General features: G+C 42.9%; 2 protein-coding genes across 5 annotated transcripts in view; both read left to right on the forward strand.

Annotated features, from left to right (window-relative positions):
• The first annotated feature begins 63 nt into the window (after positions 1–63).
• On the forward strand, positions 64–16,823 carry BCL7B (BAF chromatin remodeling complex subunit BCL7B). Of its 2 annotated transcripts, none has more exons than XM_010980758.3 (6): positions 64–293; positions 3,146–3,221; positions 12,370–12,466; positions 14,677–14,868; positions 15,437–15,516; positions 15,775–16,823. In XM_010980758.3, the coding sequence occupies exons 1-6, from the start codon at positions 202–204 to the stop codon at positions 15,865–15,867; spliced, it is 630 nt and encodes a 209-aa protein (XP_010979060.1). In that variant the 5' UTR covers positions 64–201; the 3' UTR covers positions 15,868–16,823. The 2 variants fall into 2 exon arrangements, with proteins under 2 accessions (XP_010979060.1, XP_010979062.1); XM_010980760.3 differs by having other exon boundaries at positions 65–293; positions 14,677–14,847.
• A 6,717-nt stretch (positions 16,824–23,540) lies between these two features.
• The window catches only part of BAZ1B (bromodomain adjacent to zinc finger domain 1B), a 58,750-nt gene continuing 56,964 nt past the window's right edge, over positions 23,541–25,326 (forward strand). For 2 of the 3 annotated variants that reach the window (XM_031432720.2, XM_031432721.2), the window contains exon 1: positions 23,541–24,001. In XM_031432720.2, coding sequence (XP_031288580.1) covers positions 23,895–24,001 — 107 coding nt within the window. In that variant the 5' untranslated portion in view covers positions 23,541–23,894. The remainder of the gene's footprint in view (positions 24,002–25,326) is intronic. The other variant, XM_031432722.2, reaches the window with a different exon arrangement.

Consider the following 25,326-nt stretch of genomic DNA (forward strand, 5'->3'; position numbering starts at 1 on the left):
GACGCCCGGGGCGGGGCGCGCAGGCGCACTGATGGCTCGAGCCCCAGGGGGCGGGCGGGTGCGCGCGCTTACTCGCGCACGCGCGCACGGAGGGGGCGACGGCTGCGGTGACGCTGTTGCGCCTGGCGGGTGGCGGCGCGTGAGGCGCGCGATTCTCCGTGTCTTGGGAGCAGTGCCCCGGCCCCCGCCGCACCCGCCGCCATGTCGGGCCGGTCGGTCCGGGCCGAGACCCGCAGCCGGGCCAAAGACGACATCAAGAAGGTGATGGCGGCCATCGAGAAAGTGCGGAAATGGTGAGGGACTGGAGCTGAGGGTACTCGCGGGGTCGCTGGCCCAAGCCCAAACAGCAGCGAACTGGCGGGCTGGGTGGGAGCCGACCGGCAGGCGCTGGGGGGAGGGGGAAGCGGAGAAGGCGGGAGGAAGGTGCCGCTCGTGTTGGCGTGAGGTCAGAGGGCGCGCCGGCTGCGACCAACCAGCGGGTCCCCCGGCTTGCGGACCCGCCCATCTGCCCTCCGGCAGTGCGGTGCCTGGGGATGCTGCTGGCTTCCGGCCGCTCTTCGTCCACAGGTCCTGGCTTGCACGCCGGTCCTCGCGCGGTCGTCTTCCTCGCGCCCGCCTCTCTCAGGAGCCTTTTGGTTCTTAACTGTCCCTAATAATAGCTAACAGTTTTTGAGAGTTTCCCGTTGGGCAGACTGAGCGCTCTACGTATTAAGTCGTCTAAGTTAGGTGAGAACTTTTTGGTAAACCTACCTCCCACGGGACCAAGCGGTAATAGGAATCCCCCTGTCGTTCCTCTAATACTGGCCCGCACGCCGCGAGCTGAGTAGGCATTTTCTCTTGGTGGCCTGGGGGCTGTTAATAGAGGAGTCGGGATCTACTCCTCGTTTGAAAACAGCTCCTATAACATTCATTGTAGGCGTGCGTTGACCTCCTATTTTGTACCAGGAACTCCAATGCGTTATCACCTTAAACTTTCACAAGCAAGTAATTGTGCCAACTTCTTGAATATTTTTCTCTAGCTGATTATTAGTATAATTTTTAAGCCCGCGTAAGTGTTAGCTCTCTCCAGGAAGCCTTTTCCAAGCCCTCCTGCCCTGCATCCTCCACCCCTTTTAGGGTCATCATTACCTGGGACTTTATTTGCATGTTTATTTGTCCATTTGTCCGAAAGACTCAGTCCCCTATCGCTTTATCTCTAAGAGTTTCATGTATAGTTGGACTCATAAATACTAATTAATGATTTTTCCCCTCCAAATTTCATCCTAGGTTTTTTGGTGAAACCCAAGAATAAATGGGCATACCTTTCTCTTCTGGCCACCTCTGTCCCCACTTGTAGCCTAGGGCAGGTGACCTTCTCTCACTTGGAATTCTGTACCAGCCTCCCTATGATCTCCCTTCTTCAGGGCTGACTAATTCCCCAGTCCATTCATCATTTTGCATTTTTCTCAAGTGTGAATCTTCTGGCATTCCCCCTCTTAGCAAATAATGTTTCATTGATCTCTTTTGATCTTAGGATAAAGACCAAAGATGATCCTTCCTGCCTCACCAGCCTGGCTCAAACTGCCCTCTTTCCCAGGATGCTGGCCATCTTTCAATAGGTGCCACACCACTACTGTTGCCTGGCATCCTTCCTCTCCCCTCCCCTCCTCCTTGCCTAGGTAACTCCTAGCTCTGCTCTAAAGGTGCTTCCTAAAGGACATCTTTCAGGATCCCCAGTCCAAATCAGGTCCCCTACATAGGATTTTCCATAATTGTGTTAGGTTGAACCATAAGACATTTCCTATAATTGCCTTTGTAACCTGCAGAAATGGCAATTTGATATGATTAAACCTAATGGTTAGGTTTATGACTGTGGAATGAGTTGCGTGATGTCTGTTTTCAGTTGGAATGCGGGCTCCATGAGGGTTGAGACTGCATCTTGTTCTCTGTGTGCCCAAGGCCTAGCATAGGATTTTGCATATTAAATATTTGTTGAATAGATGAGGAGATGGAGTGGCTTATCTGGAAATTAATTCCAGTTTTCTAAGTCATTAGTTCATTTTTCTTTCTGTTACATCATGGTCTCTACATTTCTGTGATGTCATCATTTGCTGAATAGCATCATCAGTAGCAACAGTAACAGCAGTTATATTTTTTGCTCTTTTGTTCTCACATTTGGGCTTGAAACTTTCAGAAGTCATACTTAAGGCGCCCCAACTCTGGTTGTCCATAATCTATGCCCAGGGATGTCACTTGCTTTCCCTAGATATGAGGGGCAGGAGTGGGGAAAAAACTCATTTTTTAAAGTTTTTTTATTTTAAATTTTTTTTAGGGGGGAAGTTAATTAGTCTTGTTTGTTTGTTTGTTTAAAGGGAGGTACTGGGAATTGAACCATGGACATCTTGCATGCTAAGCATGCACTCTAACCACTGAGCTGTACCCTCCCTCTAAAACTCATTTTTTTTAAAGCATATCTTAAAAATAACTTACTCTATCAAGTAAAACCTTAAAGCAGTCTTTTCATGGCTTGGCCTTCACCTCTTTCAGAAGCCAGTATGAGGCTCAGTTCTGTTAGCTGGAGGCATCCTGTCCTGCTCCTGTGATTATTTTTTATTGGAATCGTGTTTCAATCCACAGTTCCACAGGAGTCATAGGAGTTCTGCCTTCCATTGGGATATCCTGATCTTACTCTTTCAGCCTTCTTCCTTGCCACCTTTGTGTGTTACAATGATTTCTTTACTTATTTTTTCATTCCTATGAGTTCGAAAGGTATATAAGAGATCCTGTCTTATATATCTTTTATCACCTGCAGGGCCTTTTGTAATAGGCCTTTATAAATATCAATGGAATTGAATTAATTTGGGGGAAATAAAGAAGTGATGCCAGATATATGGTTGAATTTGAAAATAATGCTGATACTCTAAAGTGCCGTAGTCTGGGAAGAAAAAAGATTTTGGTGCACTGTACATGAGCAGAGGTGGCAGGTAGAGGATTCTGAGCCAAAGGAATTTGATGGAGAAGTCTTTCTGGAAGGGATGCCCTGGAAGGTAAGGAAGTTTAGAAGACATTTAAAATTGAAGGAATGATCTGCTGAGAAGTAGAAAAGCACAAGTTATGAACAAAAAATATATTTTATTATCAGTTCTAAGAAGTGTCTTTATTTTAGGGAGAAAAAGTGGGTGACTGTGGGTGACACGTCCCTTAGGATATTTAAGTGGGTTCCTGTGACGGACAGCAAGGAGGTAAGTGTGGAAGAAAATCAAAACAACCAAAAGGTACCGTCTTTCTTTTTTTCTTTCTTTGTTGCTTCTTAATTATAATGGAATTTATTCCCCAGAATTGAGTTGAAAATACTTCAAGGCACCCTGTGTCATTGGTTCATGCAAAGCCACTTATTTTATTATTTTCTCCCTTTATTCCCTTTCCTTAACCTGTTCCTCTTTTCCAGGGTTTGGCAAACTACAGCCCAGGCCTGCTCTCTGTGATTGTCTGTGTAGTTTTATTTGAACACAGTTGTGCCCATTGGTTTCCTTATTGTCTGTGGCTGTGTTGAGTCGTGATGGCAGAGTTGAGTACTTAACATAAGAGCTAGTGGCCTGCAAAGCCTAAAATGTTTATTATCCGGCCCTATCAGAAAAGTTTGTGGACTTTTCCTTTTATCCAATTAGCCTCCTTCTGTAGTGTATACCTTTCTAATTCGTCTTCCGTGGGTTTATTTGGACGCTTCTACTTTGAAAAATACATAGCATTGTTTCATATTTACATATTTTAAAAGTTTGCATCTATTTATAGATTGCACTGTAAATCCTTATTTTCCTTTTGTTTTGGGGACCTCTATATGTTTCTGTAATTGTAAATAAAGTTATTACCTTTGACTCTTGCACTGTATTCTCTTATGTGCAGTGACCACGTTTGTCTATACATTCCCTGGGTGATAAACACTCAGGTTTCTCCAACTCTTCTTTTTCTAATTGTTTTTAAATGAACTGAAGTATAAAACACCTATGAAAAGTATATAAAATTGGGGAGGGTATAACTCAGTGGTGGAGTGTGTGCTTAGCATGCACAAGGTCCTGGGTTCAACCCACAGTACCTCCATTTAAACAAACAAACAAACCTAATTAACTCCCTCCCAAAAAGAAAAAATAATTTAAAAAAAACCCAGCTTGGGCAAAAAATAGAGCATTGCCGACTCCTCCTGAAGCCTCTGTGACTCTTCCCAGTGTCTCCCTCCCTCCCCTCTAGAGGATATCGCTCTCTTACTTTTGCTTTTCTGATCACTTCTTTAGTAATTTGTAAACATTTTTTAACTTTATATAAACAGTGTCATGAAGTATCTGTTTTTGTGTGTCTTGCTTTTTTTGCCCAGCATGATGTTTATAAAATCATCCATGTTTCTGGAGCTGTTGGTTCCTTTTCATTGCTGTGTGGAGTTTATAGGTCTGTACCATAATTTTATCTTTTCGGTTCTCTTTTAGGTGGATATTTGGGTTTTTTCCAGTTTGAGATAATAGGAACAATGTTCCTGTGAACATTCTTACTCAGTATATGGGTCAATATGTATGTGAGTTTTCTTAGGATATATTCCTAGGAGTGGAATTGCTGAATCTTAGGATAATTTAGACCTATACTAGCTAATACTAAACTGTTTCCTAAAGTTGTTGTACCAGTGTATATTCCCACCAGAAATACGAGAGTTCTCATTGCTCCAAATACTCATTAATAATTGGTTATTGTTAGACTTAATATGTAAAGACATCTCATTGTGGTTTTAATTTGAAAACTAATTATGTAATTACTAAAGAGATGGAGAATCTTTTCAATATCCTTTTAGTGGTTTAGGAAGTGCCTGTTTAAGTCTTTTTGGCTGTGGTCTTTTTCTTGTGACTTGTAGGGATTCTCTGGGTTCTGGACACATATTCTTTATTGATTATACAGTGTCCATTCCTTTTCCCATTCATTCCATGGCTTGTCTTTGCTCTCTACTTATGCTGCCTTGAGAAAAAGAAGTTTTTAATTTAATGTAGACAAAATAATCTTTTTTTTTTATAATTAGTGCTTTTAAATGTCTTAAATCTTTTCCTTCTTTGAGACCACAAATATATTCTTCCATATAATCTTATATAAGCTTATTATTCTGTTCCCATTTAAAATATACCTGGAGTTGATTTTTGCGTATTTTGGGGGGTGGGGGAGGTAATTAGGTTTATTTATTTATATTTGGGGTGGGGAGAGGTAATGAGGTTTTAACGGAAGTATTGGGGATTGAACCCAGGATCTTGTGCATGCTAAGCATGCACTCTACCACTAAGCTATACCCTCCCCTCTGATTTTTGTGTATTTTGAAGGTGGGGCCCAATTTCATTTTTTTCAATGTAAGCATGCATTTGTCCCACCACTTAAGAAAACTGTTCTTTTCCTCCTGCTCTGTAGAACCACCTTTGTCATAATTCAAGTGTCTGCATATGGGTCTATTTGTGACTGTGTGTGCCTCTAGCTTTTTTGGTAGCACAGGTGACTGGTGGACATCCCTTAAGCCATTCTCCTTGAGGACTTATGGGAGGTTTTCTGTGGATTAGATGCCCAGGAGTGAGATTGCTCTGTTATCTGCATAGCTGTTTTTACTACACGCTGCCAGATCTCTCTCCTGAACAGCTGTGTTGTATAGTTAGTACACTTCCCCAGTGCTGGGGGGTTCCCGTTTTCCACATCTTCATCGACATTCAATGTTATCTAACTCCTGATTCCTAAATCCTGCCAGTCTAAGAGATGTAAAGTAGTAGCTCTGTTTATTTGTATCTCTCTGATTACTGATGAGGTTGATCATTTTTGTGTGTTCAGATTTCCTTTTTATCCATTTAGATTTCCTCTTCTCTGATTTCTTATATTTTCCTTATTCTTGTATTGGGTTTCCTGTCTTTAGTTTTCTGATTTGCATGATGCCTTTGATTAGCATTCTAGATACAGAAAACTCTAGTCACTTTTATATTTTATTTTCGGGGTTTTGTTTCAAAACTGTTCTCCATTCCATGGTCATAGAGAACTTCTTCATCTTCTATTAGCTTTTTAGTTTTTGACTTTGACATTTAGAGCTTTAATCCTTGTAGGTTTTTTGTTTTTATTTAAATGGTGAATATATGGATCTAATTTTAATTTTCCTTCATGCAGTGAGCCATTTCCTGTAATACGGTTCACTGCATAGTCTGTCCTTTCCCACTGGTTTGTGATGTTATCTCGATTGTATGCCATATTCATATGCTTTGTTGTTTTTGAGTTCTTTTTTTTTTTGTGTTGTTTTATCTGTTTTAGATAGATTTATTTGCTCTCAGTTCTTAGTGTGTCTTAATGTTAAGTAGGATGGGTTTTCTCTCTTGCTGTAGGTTTTGGAAAGATAGTCTTTACCAAAATGAATAATTCCCTTCTCTCTTTTCTTTTTTTTGGGGGGGTGGTGGTTTATAAATATTTATAAAAATTGAAAGTTTGTTCTTCTATCCCATGAGCATCCATTCAGCTGCCTCTCAGCTGGTAAGCAGCATGACTGCTGCTGTCATAACTGCCTGTGAAATCTTAGGGTAACTGAAGGTCTGCCTTTACTTAAAACTCCTTCCATGCCTTGTAGCAACCCATCTCTTCACACCTTTATACAAAGGGTTTCCAAAATCTGCATGCCAAGCAAGCCATCCACAGATAAAAACATACAACTGGTAGCAAAAAAGTTGGTCCGGGTACATCAGAAACTCAGTCTACCTGTTCAGCTTCCAGCTAATTCTGCTTAGTGCCTGTCTGCCCACGGATACTATGCAAAGCCTGTGCTGTAGGATCTGGGAAGAAAGTTTCACGTGAACAGGTGCAATCTCAGTGTTCTCTCAGTCACTATTTTGTGTGCCTCAGCCCTTCTCTTTTTACTTTTCTAAGACTTATTAAAATTACGAATAGATGTTGGGCTTTATCTAGCTGCTTTTCCTCCATTTACTTAAATGTTCATGTGACTTCTCTAATCTATAATCTATTAAAATGAAGAATTATATTAATGGAGTTTCTGATGTTGAACCATTCTTTCATTCTTAAGACAAATTCTACTTGCACGTGCCTTTTTTCCCCCATATAATATTACATTCATTTTGCAAATATTTCTTTTAAAACATTTCATCTGGTTCATAAGTAAAATTGGTCTATAATTTTCTTTTCTTAATGCTGTCTTGACCTTGTTTTGGTATTAAGATTACACCAGCCTCTTAAAATAAGTTAGGCAATTTCCCCTCTTTTGATTTCTAGAACAACTTGTTCAAAATGAGAAAATTTGATGGAACTTATATTTAGTACTTTCTGGGCCTTTGGGTGAAGGTGAGGAGTGTTGATTTTCATTACAGTGGCTTTAATGGTGATGTATTTACGTTTTCTCTCTCTCTTTTTTTTGTACTTATTTTGCTCTTTTATATATTTTACAGAAGTGTATCCATTCCAGGTAGGCCATTGGTTCTTTAATAGGGGACAGTGCTGGGTCTTCCTCTTTCCCCACCTCCCCAGGAGAGCTTGGAAATGAGGCAGGGCATTTTTTGGTTGGCCAGTGATGCTAAACGTTTGGCAATGCATGATTCAGTCCTGTGCAGTAAGAATTAATTGGCCTGTCCTGAATGCCAGCAGTACGTACGCCTGCTGAAGAACACTCATCAGAGTTTTCAGGTGTACTGCTATGTAGTTATTTATAATATTCTTTTGTACTTTAAAGTCTCTGTTACATTGGTAATTATTTTGCCTCTTTCACATTTGTTATTTGCATTTTTTCCATAGTATGATCCTAAAATCTTCATAAAAAAGTCATTTTGTAATTTTTGTTAATCTTTTCTTTTGTTTGCTTTGTTCTCTATTTCATTAGTTTCTGCCATTATTTCCTTTGTTTTATTGAGTTAACTCTGTTCTTTGTCCAGCTTTTTGTATTGAACACTTAGCTTTTTTTCCCTAATTTTTCTTTTCTTTTTAAATACATTTCTCTTCTTTGTTTCCCACAAATTTTGACATATCTGAATGTCAGAATGTTATTGATGATGTAAGTTTTCCATAAGTTTCTCTTTGGTTTCCTCTTTACCAAAGGTTATTTAATAGAATGATTTTTAGTTTCCACATAGTGAGATTTTTTTTTTGAGCTATCCTTTTAAAATTGGTGTTTAATTTCATTGAATTGGTAGGATATTAGTTCTTTGGGATTATTGGGACTTTTTGTGACTTGGTACATGATTGATTTTTGGACAGTTCAGTTATGATTAAAACACATATACTGTCTAAATAGGAAATTAAAACAGTTGAATTTATGTTATCCAAATCTTCTGTATCTTTGCTTGCTTTTGTATGTTTATATGTTTCTGAGAGGGGTATGTGAAATTGTTGGTTTGTTTGCTTCTTCATGGCTGTTGTGTCGGTTGTCACTTTTGTAGTCTGAAGCTCTGTTTTTGAAACATGTTTGGTTATTTCATGGTTGGGGTTTTTTTTTTTCAGTTTTCAGTTTTATTAGGTAGAATTGTTACAATTTGCGCATATACAGTGTATTGCATATAAATGCATATACACAATATACTGCACATTTAAAAAATTTTACATATATGTACTGCTCGTTGTTTCTAAGAACGTTTAGAGCTTTAGCTTTTTAAACTTACATAGTTAATCAAAGGAATAAAGCCAACCACAAAGTAAGAATTTATTTCATGATTGTTATCTCTTCTTGACCTGTTCTTCCCTCTACCTGTGTGTAATATCCCTCTTTGTCCATTATGTCCAGCCCTTTTTCACCTCAAATTCTGTTCTACCTGATACTACAATTTCTGCTGTGTCATCTTTTGTATTTGTATTCTAGCATGTCTTACAGTTCTCTTTTGCCTCTCTTTTGCCTTTGACGGTTTCTGCTTATTGGGCATATTAGGTTAAACTTTAGCTGTGGGTGACAGAGAACTCCAAATAGCAATGGTTTAAGAAGGAAGTTTTATTCTTAGAGGAAAAGACTAAGCAGTCCAGGGCTGGTGTGGTACTACTTCTGCTCTAAGAGTCCTCAGGGACCCAGCATTTCTACTGGTTTTTTTTTGTTTTTTGTTTTTTTTTAGGGAGTAATGGTTCTATTCGTTTTACTTTATTTCTATTGTGGTAAAATACACGTAACAATTAACTTTATCATGTTAGCCATTTTTAAGTGTACAGGTCAGTAGTGTTGAGTACATTCACCTTGTTGTGTGATCCATCTCCAGAACTCTTCATCCTGCAAAGGTAAAACTCTATACCTGTTAAACAATTCTCCACACCTCTGTTCCGAGCTTGACCTGGTATTCCAGCCATCATTCATCATACTCAAGTGCGAAATTCTAGGTTCAAAATAATTTTCTTTCAACATTTTGAATTAGTTAATTGTGCTTCTGGTTTGCCGTTGAGAAATCTAATGTCAGTCTAATTCTTCATTCTTTGTCGGTGCTTCTCTTACACTCCTGGAAACTTAGAATTTCTTCTCTTTGATCTCCTGGAACTTTTCTAAGAATATCCTGTAATGTTCACATCTAGCTTCATTTCTTAACTGTTTGTTTTATCTCTTTATTTTTTCTTCATATATTCTGACTTCTCAGCCTAGTTTTTAGTCATTAATTTTTTTTCTTCAGCTGTTACTTGTTTCTGCTAATAAACTCATTCACTTAATTTTTATTTTGAACAATTTTACTACTCATACCAAATTTCCTCAGTTGGTGGTTGTTTAAAACAACTTTCTAGTATCTATCTTTCTGAGGAGATTTACTATGTTTTAAATTTTTTTGTCCTATTGGTCTGCTTCTTCTGGTTTAGCTTGTTCTGTTTGTTGCCTTTCATGGTGCTTGTTTACCTCCAGTGTCTAATTAGTTTTTTTCTGTGTATTCATCTTTTATTTCTTTTGACTCTGAGCTGCTTTGGCTAGAAATGTGTAAACGAAGGGAGGACGTAGCCTAAACTCTGTGTTCCCTCCTCTAAATGAATTTAGGGGATTGGGTTAGCCTCCAGGTTCAGCCCTTCCCACCCACTCCCATCTTCCCCTGATTCCCAGGGAACTCCCTAGTACCAGTCTTCTGCTTGCTGCCTTTATCTGGAAGCAGCCATCATCGCCAAGCTCAAGAAGCTGGTGGGTGAAAGTTAGGGGGACTCTGGAGTCACCTTTTATTTTTCCTCTAACCCTGGTTCTGGTGATGCCATTACCCATGAGGGCCAAAGATCAGGCTGCTAGATCTCTCGGGTGTGTGCATATGAGGGGGAAGGACACTGCTAACCCCCTACCCCACCCGTTTCTCACGTATAAGCCATTGGCCCTTTCCTATTTCAAGTTCTCCCTGTTCAGGACTCCTCTCTGGAGGGCTTCTCACAGTGTTTGTGTTGGTTTCTGAGCTGGAACCTGAGGGCCATCAGTTTATCTATGTTCCAGTGGTCCATGGTAAAGTCCCATCTTCTAAGGTATTAGCGTAGACCTGTTAGGTTAGGAAAAAGTGAAAAATAGTGATCAAATTGGTAAAGAAAAACATGTGAAGGATACCAGGGAGTGGGACACTGCTGATGGGAGAGGAAATTGGCACAAACTTTTATACATACTTAAAAGCTTAATTAACTAGATGGTGGGAACCCTTTCACAATGTATACCTTTATCAGATCACCACAGTGTACAGTTTAAATATCTTATAATTTTATTTGTCAGTTATACCTCAGTAAAGTTGAGATCGGAGATGCTTTCACAATGTTTATGCCTTTGATCTAGAAATTTACTCTCTAGGAATTTATCCTCAGGAGATAACCATGATGCCTACACAGTATATCTTCAGTGTTGAGCATTACAGTACTGTTTGCAGTATTTTTAAGTTGCAAGCAAAATAAAGATCTTATTGTAGAGAATTCATTAAGTTATCATGCACCCATATGTTATAAAGCTTTGTAACTATTTTAAAAGGTAGTGTAGATTACTCAATGGCATAGGAAAATGTTTTTAATATGGTGAATGACGGAGGGGAAGCAAATTATAATACTGAATCATGATCCATTTTCATACAAATATAAGTATAGGTTGTCTCTGGTTGTACAGGTGATTTTCATTTCTTTCTCTGTATTTTCAGAATTTCCTATAGTGAATGCATATTATATAGGGGCACAGAATCATTGAAATAAAGATAAATGAGAGATCAGAAAAAAAATAATGATAAATTCAAAGGTTGGCATGAGTGTTGTGATGCTCGTACACCAAATATATTGCCACCCGCCTTGTAGAGAGTGGTGGGAGACAGTGCATTTCAAGAAAAATTGTATATTTATACTTTCTGATCTAGAAAGAGTATTTTTTGAGGATTTATCCAAATAAAGATAATCCAGGAAAAAGTGAAAGTTGAGCATAGTAGCAAGAAATAAACATAATCCTAAATAAGGTACAGCTGAATGTCCACTAGTTAAGTAGTGATTAAGTGGTTGTGGTACACAGGTTGTTATGCAGCTAGTAAAAATCATGTTCATATAGCCCGTATAGTAAAACGATAAAGTGTAATTACATTAAAATTTTGCCTGAATATGAAAAAATGAAGGGAAGGACACATATAAATGTGTACAGTTGATTTACTTGCGAGATAGTTTTGAGAGTATTAACAAGAACTAAGTTGTATTACTAGAACAATGTATGTACAATAAATAGACATGTCTAAAAATTATGGATTAGTAAATTTGAGATTATCCAGATTTGAACTTTTGGCTGTTGGGATGCTCTTATTTGCAAATGCTTGGATTGACTATTTGCCTTCCTGTGGGCTTGTTTGTTGCAAGCTAGTGCTTACCTTCCTGCTGCAGTTCCCCCACACGTGTAGCTGCATCCTGCTTGAAGGAGAGAATGTTACAGGCAGAGGTGGACATCAGGTGATCGTTTTGAATGGGTGGGGTTGATTGGTCAGGAACAGAGACAGCAGGGGCCCTTGTCCTGTCCCTGCTTGCAGTATATGTCAAGTGACTCCTTCCTTTGTCCAGCTAGGGATCCTTTCTTTCACTTTTATTTTCCTGCTGTGCTACTAAAACAGGACTCTCTCAAATGAGTATTTTGTGTTTCTCACCCATCCACACAGGGAAGAATTGGATAGAGCGTTCTGATCAGGGCAGAAAAGCACTGCAGGGAGCTCTAGGGGAACCATACATACCGCCTCTCACTTGTGATTCATGATGTTAGCGCTGGAAGGGTCCGTTTTACTAATAGAGACACCGAGGCTTGGGGCCACCTTGTCCAGGATTCCACTGTTCTTTGGGTCCTGGGTTCTGAAACTGCTGTCGCTCCTCCTGTTCCTAATCCAGATCTCTGAGGTGTCTCAGCACCTTCTCTCTCTCTGTGAGTCTTGGCTCTGTCATATTCCTCTTTTTTTCCTTTTCTAGAAAGAAAAGTCAAAATCGAACAGTTCAGCAGCCCGGGAACCTAATGGCTTTCCCTCTGATGCCTCAGCCAATTCCTCTCTCCTTCTTGAATTCCAGGGTGAGTTGCATCCATATGTCTTCCTTGCAGGAAAATGAAAACTTGGATGACCCACTAATAAGAAGAAGAATAGTCTGTGTGTCATTTCAGTGCCTACTGTTTTTCTGGTATCTTGCTAGGCACTTTGCATAAGTCTTTTCATTTAAACCTCGCAATAACCCTGCAAGATAGACAATAGTATCCTCATTTTCCAGTTAAGGAAACTGAGGCTCAGAGAGATGAAGTCATGTATCTAAAGTCACATCACTCCTAAGTGACAGACTCCGTGTTAGGTCCTGGTTTTCTGAGTCAAAAGCTCTTTTCTTTAGACTGTGTATTTTATGAGACTGGGAGGAGGCTACCCACAGCCAGGTTGTCTGCCTGTCCACTGTTAGTGCAAGTTCTGCCCCCTAAACCAGTCTTCAGGAAACATCCCGCCTGAGTCAGCACTGCACTCATAATGGCAGTGGCATTACTGCCACTGTGTGGCAGTTACTGTTTATGAAGCACTTTCTCTTCAGTTTCTCGTATTTATCCTTGCATCAGCCTGTGATAGAAGCCAGGCAGTTAGCATCGGCCCTGTTTAAGGAAACTGATATTTGGAGAAGGAAAGTGTTTGTCTAAGTTCACAAGTGACAGAGCTTTATTCTTTTTATAATAAAATGCTGCTCCCATTTTAGTGTAGAAGGTAGCCGTCTCTGTGGGATAAAGGTTGGAAAGGGCTTATGATTTTCTCTTTGGAACTAGACTGGGAGCGTGCAGGTCTCCCTTCCTCACCTCTTCCCCAGCCCCCGCAAGGTCAGCGTGATACAGAAAGAGAATACAACGGGAAAGGTCTCTGGCTCTGTGCGAGGTGTTCAGTCATCATAAAGCTCTGGGAGACAGAGGAGGTTGCGTTTCCTCAGTTTGGCCACCATCTCATCCTTTTCATTCAGTGAACATTTAATGAGCTCCAACTTTGCGCCAGGTACTGTGTACTGTGCTGGAGATTGAAGGGCCGGTAAGCCACAAAGCCTGCCTGCCCAGAGTGTAATGGAAGGAGACTGGTGTGTTAAGTAGTAAATGCAGGTGTGCGCAGGATACAGCAGGAGCATAAAAAAGAGGGTGGTCATTTCCACCCAGAGTAGGCTGGGGCACGGCTCTGGGAAGGAAGTTACGCCTGAGCTGAACGTTGGCATGTACAGGGGCTCTCCGGGAAGATGGAAAGAGCACGTCGTACCAGACACCAGCACACAAAGCCGCTCTTAGGTTCGGGTCCAGCTTGGCCGGAGCCGCAGGTGTGTATGGAATAGCAGCAGGCAGTGAGCCTGGAGTTTTTAGATTGTGATAGGTGTGTCATCTCGTGCCTGCTCAGAGAAACATTAGAGTTTGAAATTTATCTTTTGGGCAGCAGGGATAGTGTTGAAGGGTTTAGAAAGATCACTCTGGCAGTGATGTGAGGTGCAGTGGTAAGACATGAGACCGGAGGAAGGGCAGTGAGGTGGCTGTTGCAGGAGGCCAGGCCTGAGATAATGAGGCCTGAACTATGGCTGTAGGAGAAGGAATGAACACACACAGGTAATACCAGAGCAGTAAGACGGATCAGATTTGGTGACTGGCTGCGGGAGGTGAGGGAGAGAGTAAGGAATTGTTGACTCCTACGTTTTGAACTTGGGAGGTGACTTTAAGCCTTCAGACAGCACTTCCCAGGTGGGATCCCTTGATCCTTGAGGCAGTCAGGTGGAGCCTGGGCAGCCAAGAGGGCCTGAGCTGACCGTCTCTAGACACTATCACCTTCCTTCAGACAGCCAAGGATGGCAGACAGATCTGATCACCTCTTTTCTGCACCTCTTGTGTTATGAGAAAGGTTGAGAGGCATAACTACGTCCCATCCTTCCTTGGACACTGAGAAAATACCAGGTCCCAGCTATAATTGATGGGTAATAAAGAAGTGATTAATAAGCATATCTTGACCTTCCTGAAATATAAATGGACTGTACCTGGTGCTTAAAATATATGCTGTAACATAGAAAATGGTTAAATTAATCAGCTTAGACTCTGTTGATAATTTGCAGTGCACAGAGGCCCCATGAGTGTCTGCCTTTGGTTCAGGGGCCATTTGCAGCCATGACCAATGTGAACCCGACTGTGTCCACACTGCCTGTGGAGACACCAGGCCTTTGGCTCTGTACTGAATTAGTGTTGAAGAGTACCACCCTCAGCTGTTGGCCTTTGTCATGTTTGGTTTTCAGATGAAAACAGCAACCAGAGTTCTGTGTCTGATGTCTATCAACTTAAGGTGGACAGCAGTACTAACTCGAGCCCCAGCCCCCAGCAGAGCGAGTCCCTGAGCCCAGCGCACACCTCTGACTTCCGCACAGATGACTCCCAGCCTCCCACTCTGGGCCAGGAGATCCTTGAGGGTGAGTCTCCGTTGACCCAAGGTGAGCACCTTGGAGGGGCATTGCCTCTTGCTCTTGGTGTTTCTCTTCTTTCGAGTAACAGGTTGGAGAAGCTGCCTCAGGGCCAGGCAGCTTTAAGCCATTTGTTAATCGTTGGGCCGTTTGGGGGAATGGTTGTATTTTCCCCTTTCACAGAATGAAGGAAGAAAAAAGCAACACAGCTGAGTGCCAGGCTCTGTGTAAGGCATTTTTCATATTTGATGCCTCATATATTCTCTCAAAAATCCTATGAAACAGCAGCTGTGACCTCCATTTTACAGATGAGGAAGTAGTCTTTGAAGGGTGAAGTTGCTTGGCCATGATCACACAGTTCGTAACTGGTGGAACCGGATGTTTCCAACTTCATTCCTTCTAACTTTAGAGTTCACGCTCTTTTTGCTATACCCTGTGAATTTCTTCTTACGATCTATAGTGATTCTGCAGCCAGTGTTGCGTCTTCCCCAAGGTTCCTCCACACACCTCCCAGGAAAGCTCTCCCAGCTTGAGGCAGATTCCACAAGAGTCTCTTGCCTTGGGAAACCCTGCAGTCACCCTGCCCTTGCTTTTGCAGAGCCATCTCTTCCTGCCTCGGAGGTTGCTGATGAACCTCCCACCCTCACGAAGGAAGAACCAGTTCCACTAGAGACACAGGTAAGGAGGCACTTGGGTTTCCCAATTTCTAAGAAAAAGTAAGGACTCTGTTGATGTGCATTGAATCTGTAGCATCTCGTGTGCTGTAGTGGGGTGGGGAGGCAGCAGGGGAAACTGGGCTTCCAGGTTATAAGGTAGGGGAGGAAGTTCGGTTATCTGTGAGATGGTTGCAGGTGGGCTTCTGGGCTGTAACTAGGGTGGTTGGGGAAGTCTGGTTCAGAGGGATGGTCCTGTAATTCATGATCTGGCTGCTTCTAGGTTGCTGAGGAAGAGGAAGACTCAGGTGCCCCACCCCTGAAACGCTTCTGTGTGGACCAGCCCGCCGTGCCGCAGGCAGCGTCAGAAAGCTAGCACCACCCTGGCGCCCTTGGCCTCCTGGCCCCACGCCTCTATTTATTGCATTCTGGTTCTGGCTGTGCTGTGTTGCTGGGGTAAGGGCAAGCTCTGGGGTCCAGAGCCTGCACATAGGTGCATTCCGAGCTGGAAGGCTGACATAGGGCTTGGGGTCGCAGCATCATCTTCCCATCCCTGGCACCTTGTCTGCTTGCTCCTGAGAAGAGGAGCACTCATGTCTTTTTTGCACCCCAAGTAGGCTGGAGCATCAGCCACCCCAAGGTTCATCTGTCACCTCCAGGTAGCAGTCTCTGCTCCAGAGCCTCTGGATGGAGCTGCTGGCGCTTCTGCAAGAGGAAAGAGTTGTAGAAGGCAACCTCTAGAGAAGAGGGTGCCTAGGGCTACTTGAACTTGAATGGAGACTGTAGATTCACGGACTTTCCTATAGGGCGAGGGGCCCTGTAGGCTGCTGTTGGAGAATGCCTGAGTGGACTTTGGAGGGAAAGGGAAGGGCTTTTCTCTGCACGAGGGCAGAAAAGTCCATATAGATTTCTTGCCGTCCTGACGCTTCTGCCCATTCCTGAGGTTATCCTGCCTCATGGGCTTTCTAGCTGCTGACAGTCCTTTGTCCCCCACCATAACCATGCCCTTCCCTCAACACACACACGCAGCTTTCCTGTTTTCACCTGGACATTTCATTCCAGCATCCCCTGCCCCCTACCACGGTCCCCAGCACCCCTGCCACAAACTGCCCTAGCAAGAATTTAAGGTTCTGACAACAGTACCCATCCCCACTGTACTCCTTCAGCTCAGACTTTCTAGAAAGTTCCCTTTTCTTTGAAATCTGCATGTTTCGTTGAACTTTGTGATTTTATTTTTTGTTTCAAAAAAGTTTAAGAAAATGGGCAACAGTGAGTGAAGACATATTTTAGCACTGAATAGAATATTTTTAAAATTAAACTATTTGAAATATGTCTTGTTGGTATCTGAGTGCTTCATTCTTGAATGTTGTGGGGACAGGGGCTGGGGTGGTGGTGGCTGAGTGCTTGTGTAGACACCCTGGGCTGGGTCCTGCCCATTGTCTCAACTTTCACAGCGTGACTGTCTGATGAAAATGATTTGAAGGCTCTCTGAAGTTGTCGTGTAGTTCAAATTATACTTCTGTCCCTGTGGACACTGCAGCCAGTGGCCGTGCTTCCGACAGCTTCAGGTCCTTAGGAGGCTGAGTTCTTTTGTTCTTTTTTTTTACTTTTTAAAAATTACAATAAAATACACATACCCTAAAATTTACCATTTTAGCTATTTTTAAGTGGCATTAAGTACATTCACGGTTTGTGCAGTCACCACCACTACCTAGGTCCAAGCGTTTTCATTACCTCGTATCCCTTAAGCAGTCGCTCCCCATTTGTACCCCAACACCAGGGTCCTGGCTATCACAAGTCTGCTTTCTGTCCATGAGTTCTTTTTTGCTCCTGATTCCAAAGGAAAACAATAGAGTCATGGTTGAAAAGAATTCTACCTTCTGTATAGTAAAGAATTTCATTTCTGTATTTCCTAAACAATTCCTCACAGTTCTCTTGGGGGCTCCAGGTATCATGGGTGAGACTAGAATCCCTGTCCATTCTGCTGCCCTGTTTTGTTATCTCTAGTTTGTTTTTTCTTAAAAATTTAACAGAGCGGCGACTAAAATATTGTCAAGTTAAATGTCACCAATACTAGAATTCCCTGTGGTACATAAAGCAAGTATGTCTTAATGTGTTTAAACAAAGGAAGTTTTTCCTTTTGGGGGGCAGGTAATTTGGTTTATTTATTTATTTATTTTAATGAAAGTACTGGGGATTGAACCCAGGACTTCATGCATGCTAAGCGTTCACTCCACCACTGAGCTATACCCTCCCCCTGATAATGTACTTTATAGTAGTTACCCTCCCATCCCAGGTCTAGGATCTAAGCTTGGGTCACATACTGCATTTAATTCTTATGTCTCTTTAATCTCATTTTATTTTATTTTATTTATTTTTAATTGAAGTATAGTCAGTTACAGTGTGTCAATTTCTGGTGTATAGCACAACGTCCCAGTAATGCAGATACATACATATATTCATTTTCATATTTTTTATTAAAGATTACTATAAGATTGAATATAGTTCCCTGTGCTATACAGAAGAAACTTGGTGTTTTTTTTTTTTATCTATTTTTATATATAGTGGCTAACATTTGCAAATCTGGAACTCCCAAATTTATCCCCTTTCCTTGGTAACCATAAGATTGTTTACTATGTCTGCAAGTCTGTTTCTGTTTTGTAGATGAGTTCATAGTGTCCGTTTTTTTCTTTTTGTTTTAGATTCCACATATGAGTGATACCATATGGTATTTTTCTTTCTCTTTCTGGCTTACTTAGAATCTAACAGTCTCTAGGTCCATCCATGTTGCTGCAAATGGCATTATTTTATTCTTTTTTATGGCCGAGTAGTATTCCATTGTATAAATATACCACAACTTCTTTATCCAGTCATCTGTTGATGGACCTTTAGGTTGCTTCCACAATGGCTATTGTATATTGTGTTGCTATTAGTCTCCTTTTAGGACTAATTTTTGGAAGGTGGGTTGATAGGATCTTTCATGTCACTGATATTTCTGAAGGGTCCAGGCAATTATTTATAGAATGTTCCACAATCTGAATTTGTCTATTTTCTTTCCTTCTTTCCTTACCCTCCCTCCCTTCCTCCCTCCCTCCCTTCCTTCCTTCCTTTCTTCCTTCCATCCATCCTTCCTTCCTTCCATCCATCCTTCCTTCCTTCCTCTTTCCTTCCTTCCATTTGTTGTTGTTCTTTTTGTTAGATTTGTTTATTTCTTTTAAGGGTTTCAGGTTAACATTTTTGGTTAGACTACTACAGAGGAGATGTGTACTTCTCAGTTGCCCGACGTCACACAGCACATGTCAGTTTGTCCTATTATCAGTTTGCCAAGTTTGATCACTTGGCTAGAGATGGTGTCTGCCGGACTCTTCCACCTTTAGGATGCGTTTGCATAAGTCATCTGTGGGGCAGTGATGATTTTTGTTTGTTTGTTTCTTTGTTTTTTTGCTTTTTGTGGGGGGTGGTGATTTTAAACTGTTCCCCAAAAGTGTTTTGCTCAGTGATTTTCACATCCATTGATAATCTATTTCTGAATCAATTATAAAGCTCATTCTTCCTCTATTCATTCACTGGCAGCCTTCTGTAAATAACAGATCTCCCTTCTCTCTCCACTTCAGCTTCTTTTTTTCCTCTGAAGAAACTACAGGCTCATGGATTCCCTTTATATTCAGGGTGTTATCATCCAATAGTGTTATTTTTTTCTGTTTTTAATGTTCAAATTGTCCCAGATTCAGCCAGGTGGAATCCCTTCATGCTGGCTCATGGTCCTTTCAACATGTCCCCAATATTATCTGGGCAACTCCTTAGTTTCAGGCACAAGCTGTTCCTGACTCACCTTGAACTTCACCAGCCCCAGTCACTTTTCCAAAGAGCCCTGGATCCTTTTAGTGGGGAATGGGATTTAGAAACCTAGATAAATCTAGTTTTACCAAAGAGGAAGGAATTTGAGGGAAGTAGTAGAAGGATGGAAGGATAGATTGTGGAGGGCTTTGAAGGTCAGGCCAAAGTGTTTAGTTTTACTCTCGGCTTTAGGGAGCCAACCATTGGAAGCCAAGAACAAGGGAGTGACATGGTGAGCAAGAGGCCACGGGGAGGGAAGAGAGGGAGGCAGGGGGCAAACTGGAAAGACATTGCCCACCTTATCAAGGTATGTCTGGAATTACTGAGAGGAGACATAGTCCTGTGAGTTTGAGGATAGAGCAGTGACAGGTACATAGGAAAAAAGGAAAAATACACTAACGCAAATGAGAAACAAAAAGGAATTGTGGTCAGTTCACCATGTGGATCACTTGTGAATAATACATAATAAGTTATACACTGAATATTGATTTAAATGATGGCAGTATATATATGCTTGTACATATGTGTGGTTTTTGTGGGGCATATAAGAGGGCTAAGTCCTCATCTTCCACTGACGAAAGTCAACAGCTAACACTGAAACTGAAAAACTGAAAAATAGAAATGTATATGTTATTTAGAAATAGGTAGGTAAATACCAGAGGAAACAGCATAAATTGAAAATGGATGCCTGAGGTAGGCAGGAAGTGGATGGGGGAGTGTGCCAAAGGACTGCTTTTTGTAGAGCTATTTTTTAAAACTATGTTTATATGATTCCTCGTTGGAACTAGGTTCATTTTACCATGAAAAATACATTTTAATGTTTAAACCGTTTTAAAAGAAGAAAGTCATTATTGTAGTTTTGACTAGAAATAAGAAATAAATAATAATAAAAGCCTGAAGTAGGATGCTGTGGGGATGGCAGGAAGGAGACAGTTCAAGACTTTAGGCAGGCAGAACTGATGTCATCTGGTTGAGCCTATGGCTGTGGAGCTCAAGAGAGGTCAAGGCTGAGCCTGTGAAGTTGTGAGGGAGGTGGGCCATTAATAGAAAAAAATACCCCGACAGAGCAGATGATGGAGCGAAGAGAGATAACAGATTGTGGATGTGGGATGTTTTGAGGTTGAGGGACCAACAGGGCAGGCAGGAAAAGAGCAGCCAAAAGCGGAAATGATCTAAGCAAGGGTTTAGGTCTGCATCAGGGAGAGATGGGTGCATGGCAGGGCACAGTTCCACACGACACAGACCACAGAAACAGACCCTGCTGACTGAGCTCACGTCATCAAATGACCCAGTGGGGATGTGTGTAGGGAGATGTGCTTCTCTAGAGGGTGTCATTCCTGCAGCAAAGCAGCCACAGCTGAGTTTGAGCAGCAGACGCACTGGTACAGATCCTTGGTCAGTACACATTTTATCTGCCTTTTATTATTGATTTGTTTGTTCAAATGTTGGGAAGATAAACACAGTGAGTAACGAATTTTACTAGTGAAAACGGATGTAGACTGGAACAATTGGGAAAAGGCATTAGGAAGAGAGTGTGGGATTCAGATGCACAGAGAAGGAAGAACATGTCTTACAGTGGGTAGGAATAAGCATAGTGAATTCTGGGAATCAGGAAGAAGTGGACCCCTTGGGGTTTGCTGGGAGTTAGGAGCTTGAAGACTGGACCGGAAGAGTAAATTCAGAAGGGTTTTTTATCAGCAACAGGAGTCAAAGTATCAGAGCAGGAAACTGACAGACTCTCCTCCCTCCTTTTTTTTTTGACATCTTCAGAAAATAGTGTTAAAAATCTTGTGTTAATTAGCGCCATTGTTTATAAATTGGAGCTACAGAAATGGAGGATAACCACCAAGCAATAGTCACATTAAAGTTTATTATTTTTTCTATTGTAAAATGAATATATAATCACTATAGAAAAACAAACTGAAAAATACACAGAAATATAATTAACAAAATAAAACCAACCATAATTCCACCCCTCCAAGGTAAGCACCATTCTTTATTTGGAGAGACCCTTATCAGCTCCTTATGGTGGGACTCCAGCTGTTGGGCTGCATTCACAAAGCTCCACCTCTAGCTTCCATTTCCTTCTACAGGATTTCCAACTGTGTTCTGGATGGCTCTCCAGGGTACCTCTGGTTCTTACAGCAGAAACTGAATCCATCCAGCTGAGTCTACTAAGGCTGGATTCCAGTCCACAGCTGCCCCATGCACTGACATGATTATGGTGTCCATGGTCATGTGCAATTCGATGCTTTTTTGGAAATAACAAAAATTTCCAAAAATGTGTTTCTTGATGTTTCTGGAGTTCTTATTCCATGTATAGTCTGCAGTTGGGTATCTCAGCCTGCAAATGTCAGTCCCATCAGTCACCTAGTCTGTGCCTCTCAAATCTGGCCACCTGTCTCCACTGACCTTATTAAACATTTGAGGCCCTTGCCTTCACTGCCACAGACTACTGCAGTTTTCTTTCTTTCTTTCTTAATGTTAAAATATTTTATTTATTTATTATTTTTGGGGGGGGAGGAGGAGGTAATTGGGCTTTTATTTATTTTTGATGGAGGTACTAGGGATTGAACCCAGGGCCCTGTGAATGCTAGGCATGCACTCTTACCACCTGCACCCCCCCACACCTGCAATTCCCTTCTTTTTTTTTTTTTTTTTTTTTTTTGCAATTTCCTTCTAAGTGTTCACTCTAATTCCACCCTTATGCTGTGGCAGGGATGACCTCCTTTGCCACTTTCATCTCTTGATAACTTCTGCATCAAAATTCCTACGTTTTAGGCACATTGTCCTGAATTTACCAAGTCTGCTTGCTGCTCCCTCTGCCTAGAACATTTGTCCATTTCTTTGCCTAATGAAGTGCTACTTATCTCTTCACTATCAACTCAAATGCCACATCCTCTGAGAAGGTTTCTCCTAATCCTCTTAGAAGAAATAGCTGCTGAAAGAAGATGAGCTCCCTTCTCTGCTAGGTGATCAGATGAAGTTGCACAGAGGTGGGGTCTGACCTAGAACTTACCATTTGCTGGGCTGTATCTCACTTCAAGATAAGAAAAGGAGAAAAGGGTCCAGTATTGGCATGCTGCCATTCAGGGACACCTAGCAGTCTAGCCCTGTCGCTGTGTTGGAAGACCAGAGGGTGGGAAGATATATTCTGTGGATGATGAAGATTTCTGAACCAAGGGAACCAATATAATAGGGATGGATGATTAATGAGTGTGTTTCTGGTTGTACTGGATAGCCAAAAAGATTTTGGACTATGTGGGTGTACTCTGCTTGGAGAAGAAGCTCGAATGTTCTCACTCTCCAGGCACTGTTACTGCCGTTTCCTTAATGCGCACTTTGAACAGCATTCATCACACAGAACTGTGATTATTTGCCTCTTATTTTTTAGGGGCTGTCTGTCTTATGTTTTCCCCCTATAGCACCCAACGCAAGGTGAGAGCTATTTTGTTAGTGCTAGTAAAGACTATCTGAATGAATGGATGTATCTTTAATAGACATGTCCCTTAATATATTTAATATATTTTTCCAATAAGATATAGCTTCTATATTACCCTTTGCAACAAGCCCCGAGAAACAAGCGTCATATTAATATCCAGATCTCAACCACACTCTCGTCCAGAAGAAGTTGACTTTGGGGTAAGCAAGGCAGGGGCTCAAGTCATCCCTTAGTAGAACCTTTGCTGGGGGCAAGGTCTTGAGGTTACTTCCCGCCAACCCCTCCTCCCATCCGCCCAACCGCGCATCCCCGGGCGTGGCCGAGAGCGGCTCCTTTAAGAAGGGGGCGGAGCACGAGTGGAAAGACAAAGCCCCTGGCCGTGCGCTTCCCCTCCCCCCTCCGGCGCACCACACGGACAGTGGTGCCCGGATGTCAGTGTCTGCTTCGGTGACAGATGGCGTAGTGTCTGTATATGTTAGGGGGCTTCTCTGGCCTGACCTCTTTGAATTCCTGGCCTTTCGGTCTCCCGCTGTCCCCCATTTTCAACTCCACCGCTGGAGGCCCGCACGTCTGTCACCGGCTCTTACATAACGTGACCTTTCACCTCTTCATACTGCCCTCTAGTGCGCTGCAACCCAACTAGGCGGCCCAGGAAGGGGGCGGGACCCAAACGCAGAGCGGCAGCTCCTCTGAGCCAATGCGCTGTGGGAGCTGACCAGCTCTCCGCCTATTGGAGCATTCGCCACCGGCGCCACAGGGGAGCAAGTTAGTGTGTGCGCTGGCCGGGCCAGGGGGAGGAGGGGAATCTCCCGCCATTTTTCAATAATTTCCTCCTGTGCAGCTGAAGACGAGTCGTGACTGCCGAACGCAGGGATCTGTACCGAAGGTTGGCCGGTGGCTTCGGGACGTTGTGGCGGTGTGCGTGGGAGTTCTGTGCCCTGGCGTCCCGTTCCATGGCTCTCGCGCGGCGGCGCCAGCAGTGAGGGAGCCGAGTTCGCGCCGCCCTCTCACCCCTCCCCTCCCCCACCCCACCCCCGGGAGCCAGGCGCTCGCTCCGGGCCGCGGGGCCTAGTGTTGCGCTGCGGGCTTCCCGAGGAGCCGCCGCCTTCCCCGCCGCCGCCGCGATGGCGCCGCTCCTGGGCCGCAAGCCCTTCCCGCTGGTCAAGCCGCTTCCCGGCGAGGAGCCGCTCTTCACCATCGCTCACACTCAGGAGGCCTTCCGCACCCGGGAGTATCCTTTTCCAGCCGCGCCGGCCAGGCCGCCGGTGGGGTGGGGCGGGGTGGGCCGCGCAGCCCTGCGCCTGTGGCAGCTGTCAGTGCGCTCGGCGCCGGCGGGCCTGCACCCTGAGCCCGCCGTTCCGGGGGATGGGCGGGCGGGCCGGCCCGGCTTCGGCCGCCCGGCAGCCCTACGCTCTGCATCCTTCCCTCGGCTCCGCACTTTGTCCCTGGGCCTCGCTGTGGATGAGCGATCCTCCATCCCACCCCCCGAGGGTTGGCTTTAGGCCCTAAGTACCTGGAGGAGTGGGGTTTCCTTTGCTGCTGCTTTTTTCTTTTCAAATTAAACCTTCCATTTAAGTTTTGGAAATTGTACTTGCGCGGCCTCGTGATCCGGGTCGTACAAGTCGCGACTGCGTTTTACCCCTATCTCTGCGGGAGATTTGTGTTTTGCTTCTTCCAAGTGGACTTGAGGCTGGTGATGAACTGACAGGATCGTGAGGCACAAAACCAAGAATGAATTACCAGACTTAGAGGAGAGGGAAGAAAAAAGTTACCTTGGAGGAGCGGATGCCTTCCTTCCCTGGGCATGCACAGGTTTGGAATTTTGACGATGTACAAGGAGATCGATATTTGTCTTTTAACAAAAATTTAAAAAATACCAAAGACATGCTTAAAGTTTTTGTTTTAGGAACACGAGGCAGATGTTTTAAATAAGAAGCATCCTCTCTTTTAATCATTGTTTAAGTTTTCTTGCGCAAGATTGTTCGTCTTTAGTTGAGAGTTGTACGACTCTTTTTATGGATGCCGAATGAATCCTTTTTTGAAGCTTAAATGTACAGGTTTCTGAATCAAGCTTTCTTTAGTGTACCGAAAGCTTTAAGAGTGAAGGCTGATGTATTACTTAGTTTTATCAGCCCTTTCCCTGTGGAAGGACTTGATTTCTTAGTTTCAGTTTGCTTGTTTCTGTATAGGAGGAAGTGTCCCTGTGAACCATATCATTTGATTTCATTTCTGTTTGATCCTTCCTTTAATGTAATGCTTTATGGGATAACCTCATTATTTGAGAGTAGTTTGTGGATGTTAGGTGTTTACACGCAGAGACTTGGAAAGTTAGTCCATGCTGTAGGAAGGCTCTTGAAGAAATAGAACTATAGCATCTCAGGGCTGAAATGGATCTTGGAGAAGGTCGTGTTCTCCTGTCAGGTATGCCAGGTAGGCGCAGGCAGTTGAGACTGACTTTGTTAAAGATCCCACACTCTGTAAATGGTGAGAGTCAGGAGTAGAATCCATTGCTCTTCGTATGTCATCCCTGTGAGTAAATCAAGAAAGGAACGTGGA

This window comes from Camelus dromedarius, chromosome 24, assembly GCF_036321535.1.
Source record: "Camelus dromedarius isolate mCamDro1 chromosome 24, mCamDro1.pat, whole genome shotgun sequence".
NCBI lineage: Eukaryota > Metazoa > Chordata > Mammalia > Artiodactyla > Camelidae > Camelus > Camelus dromedarius.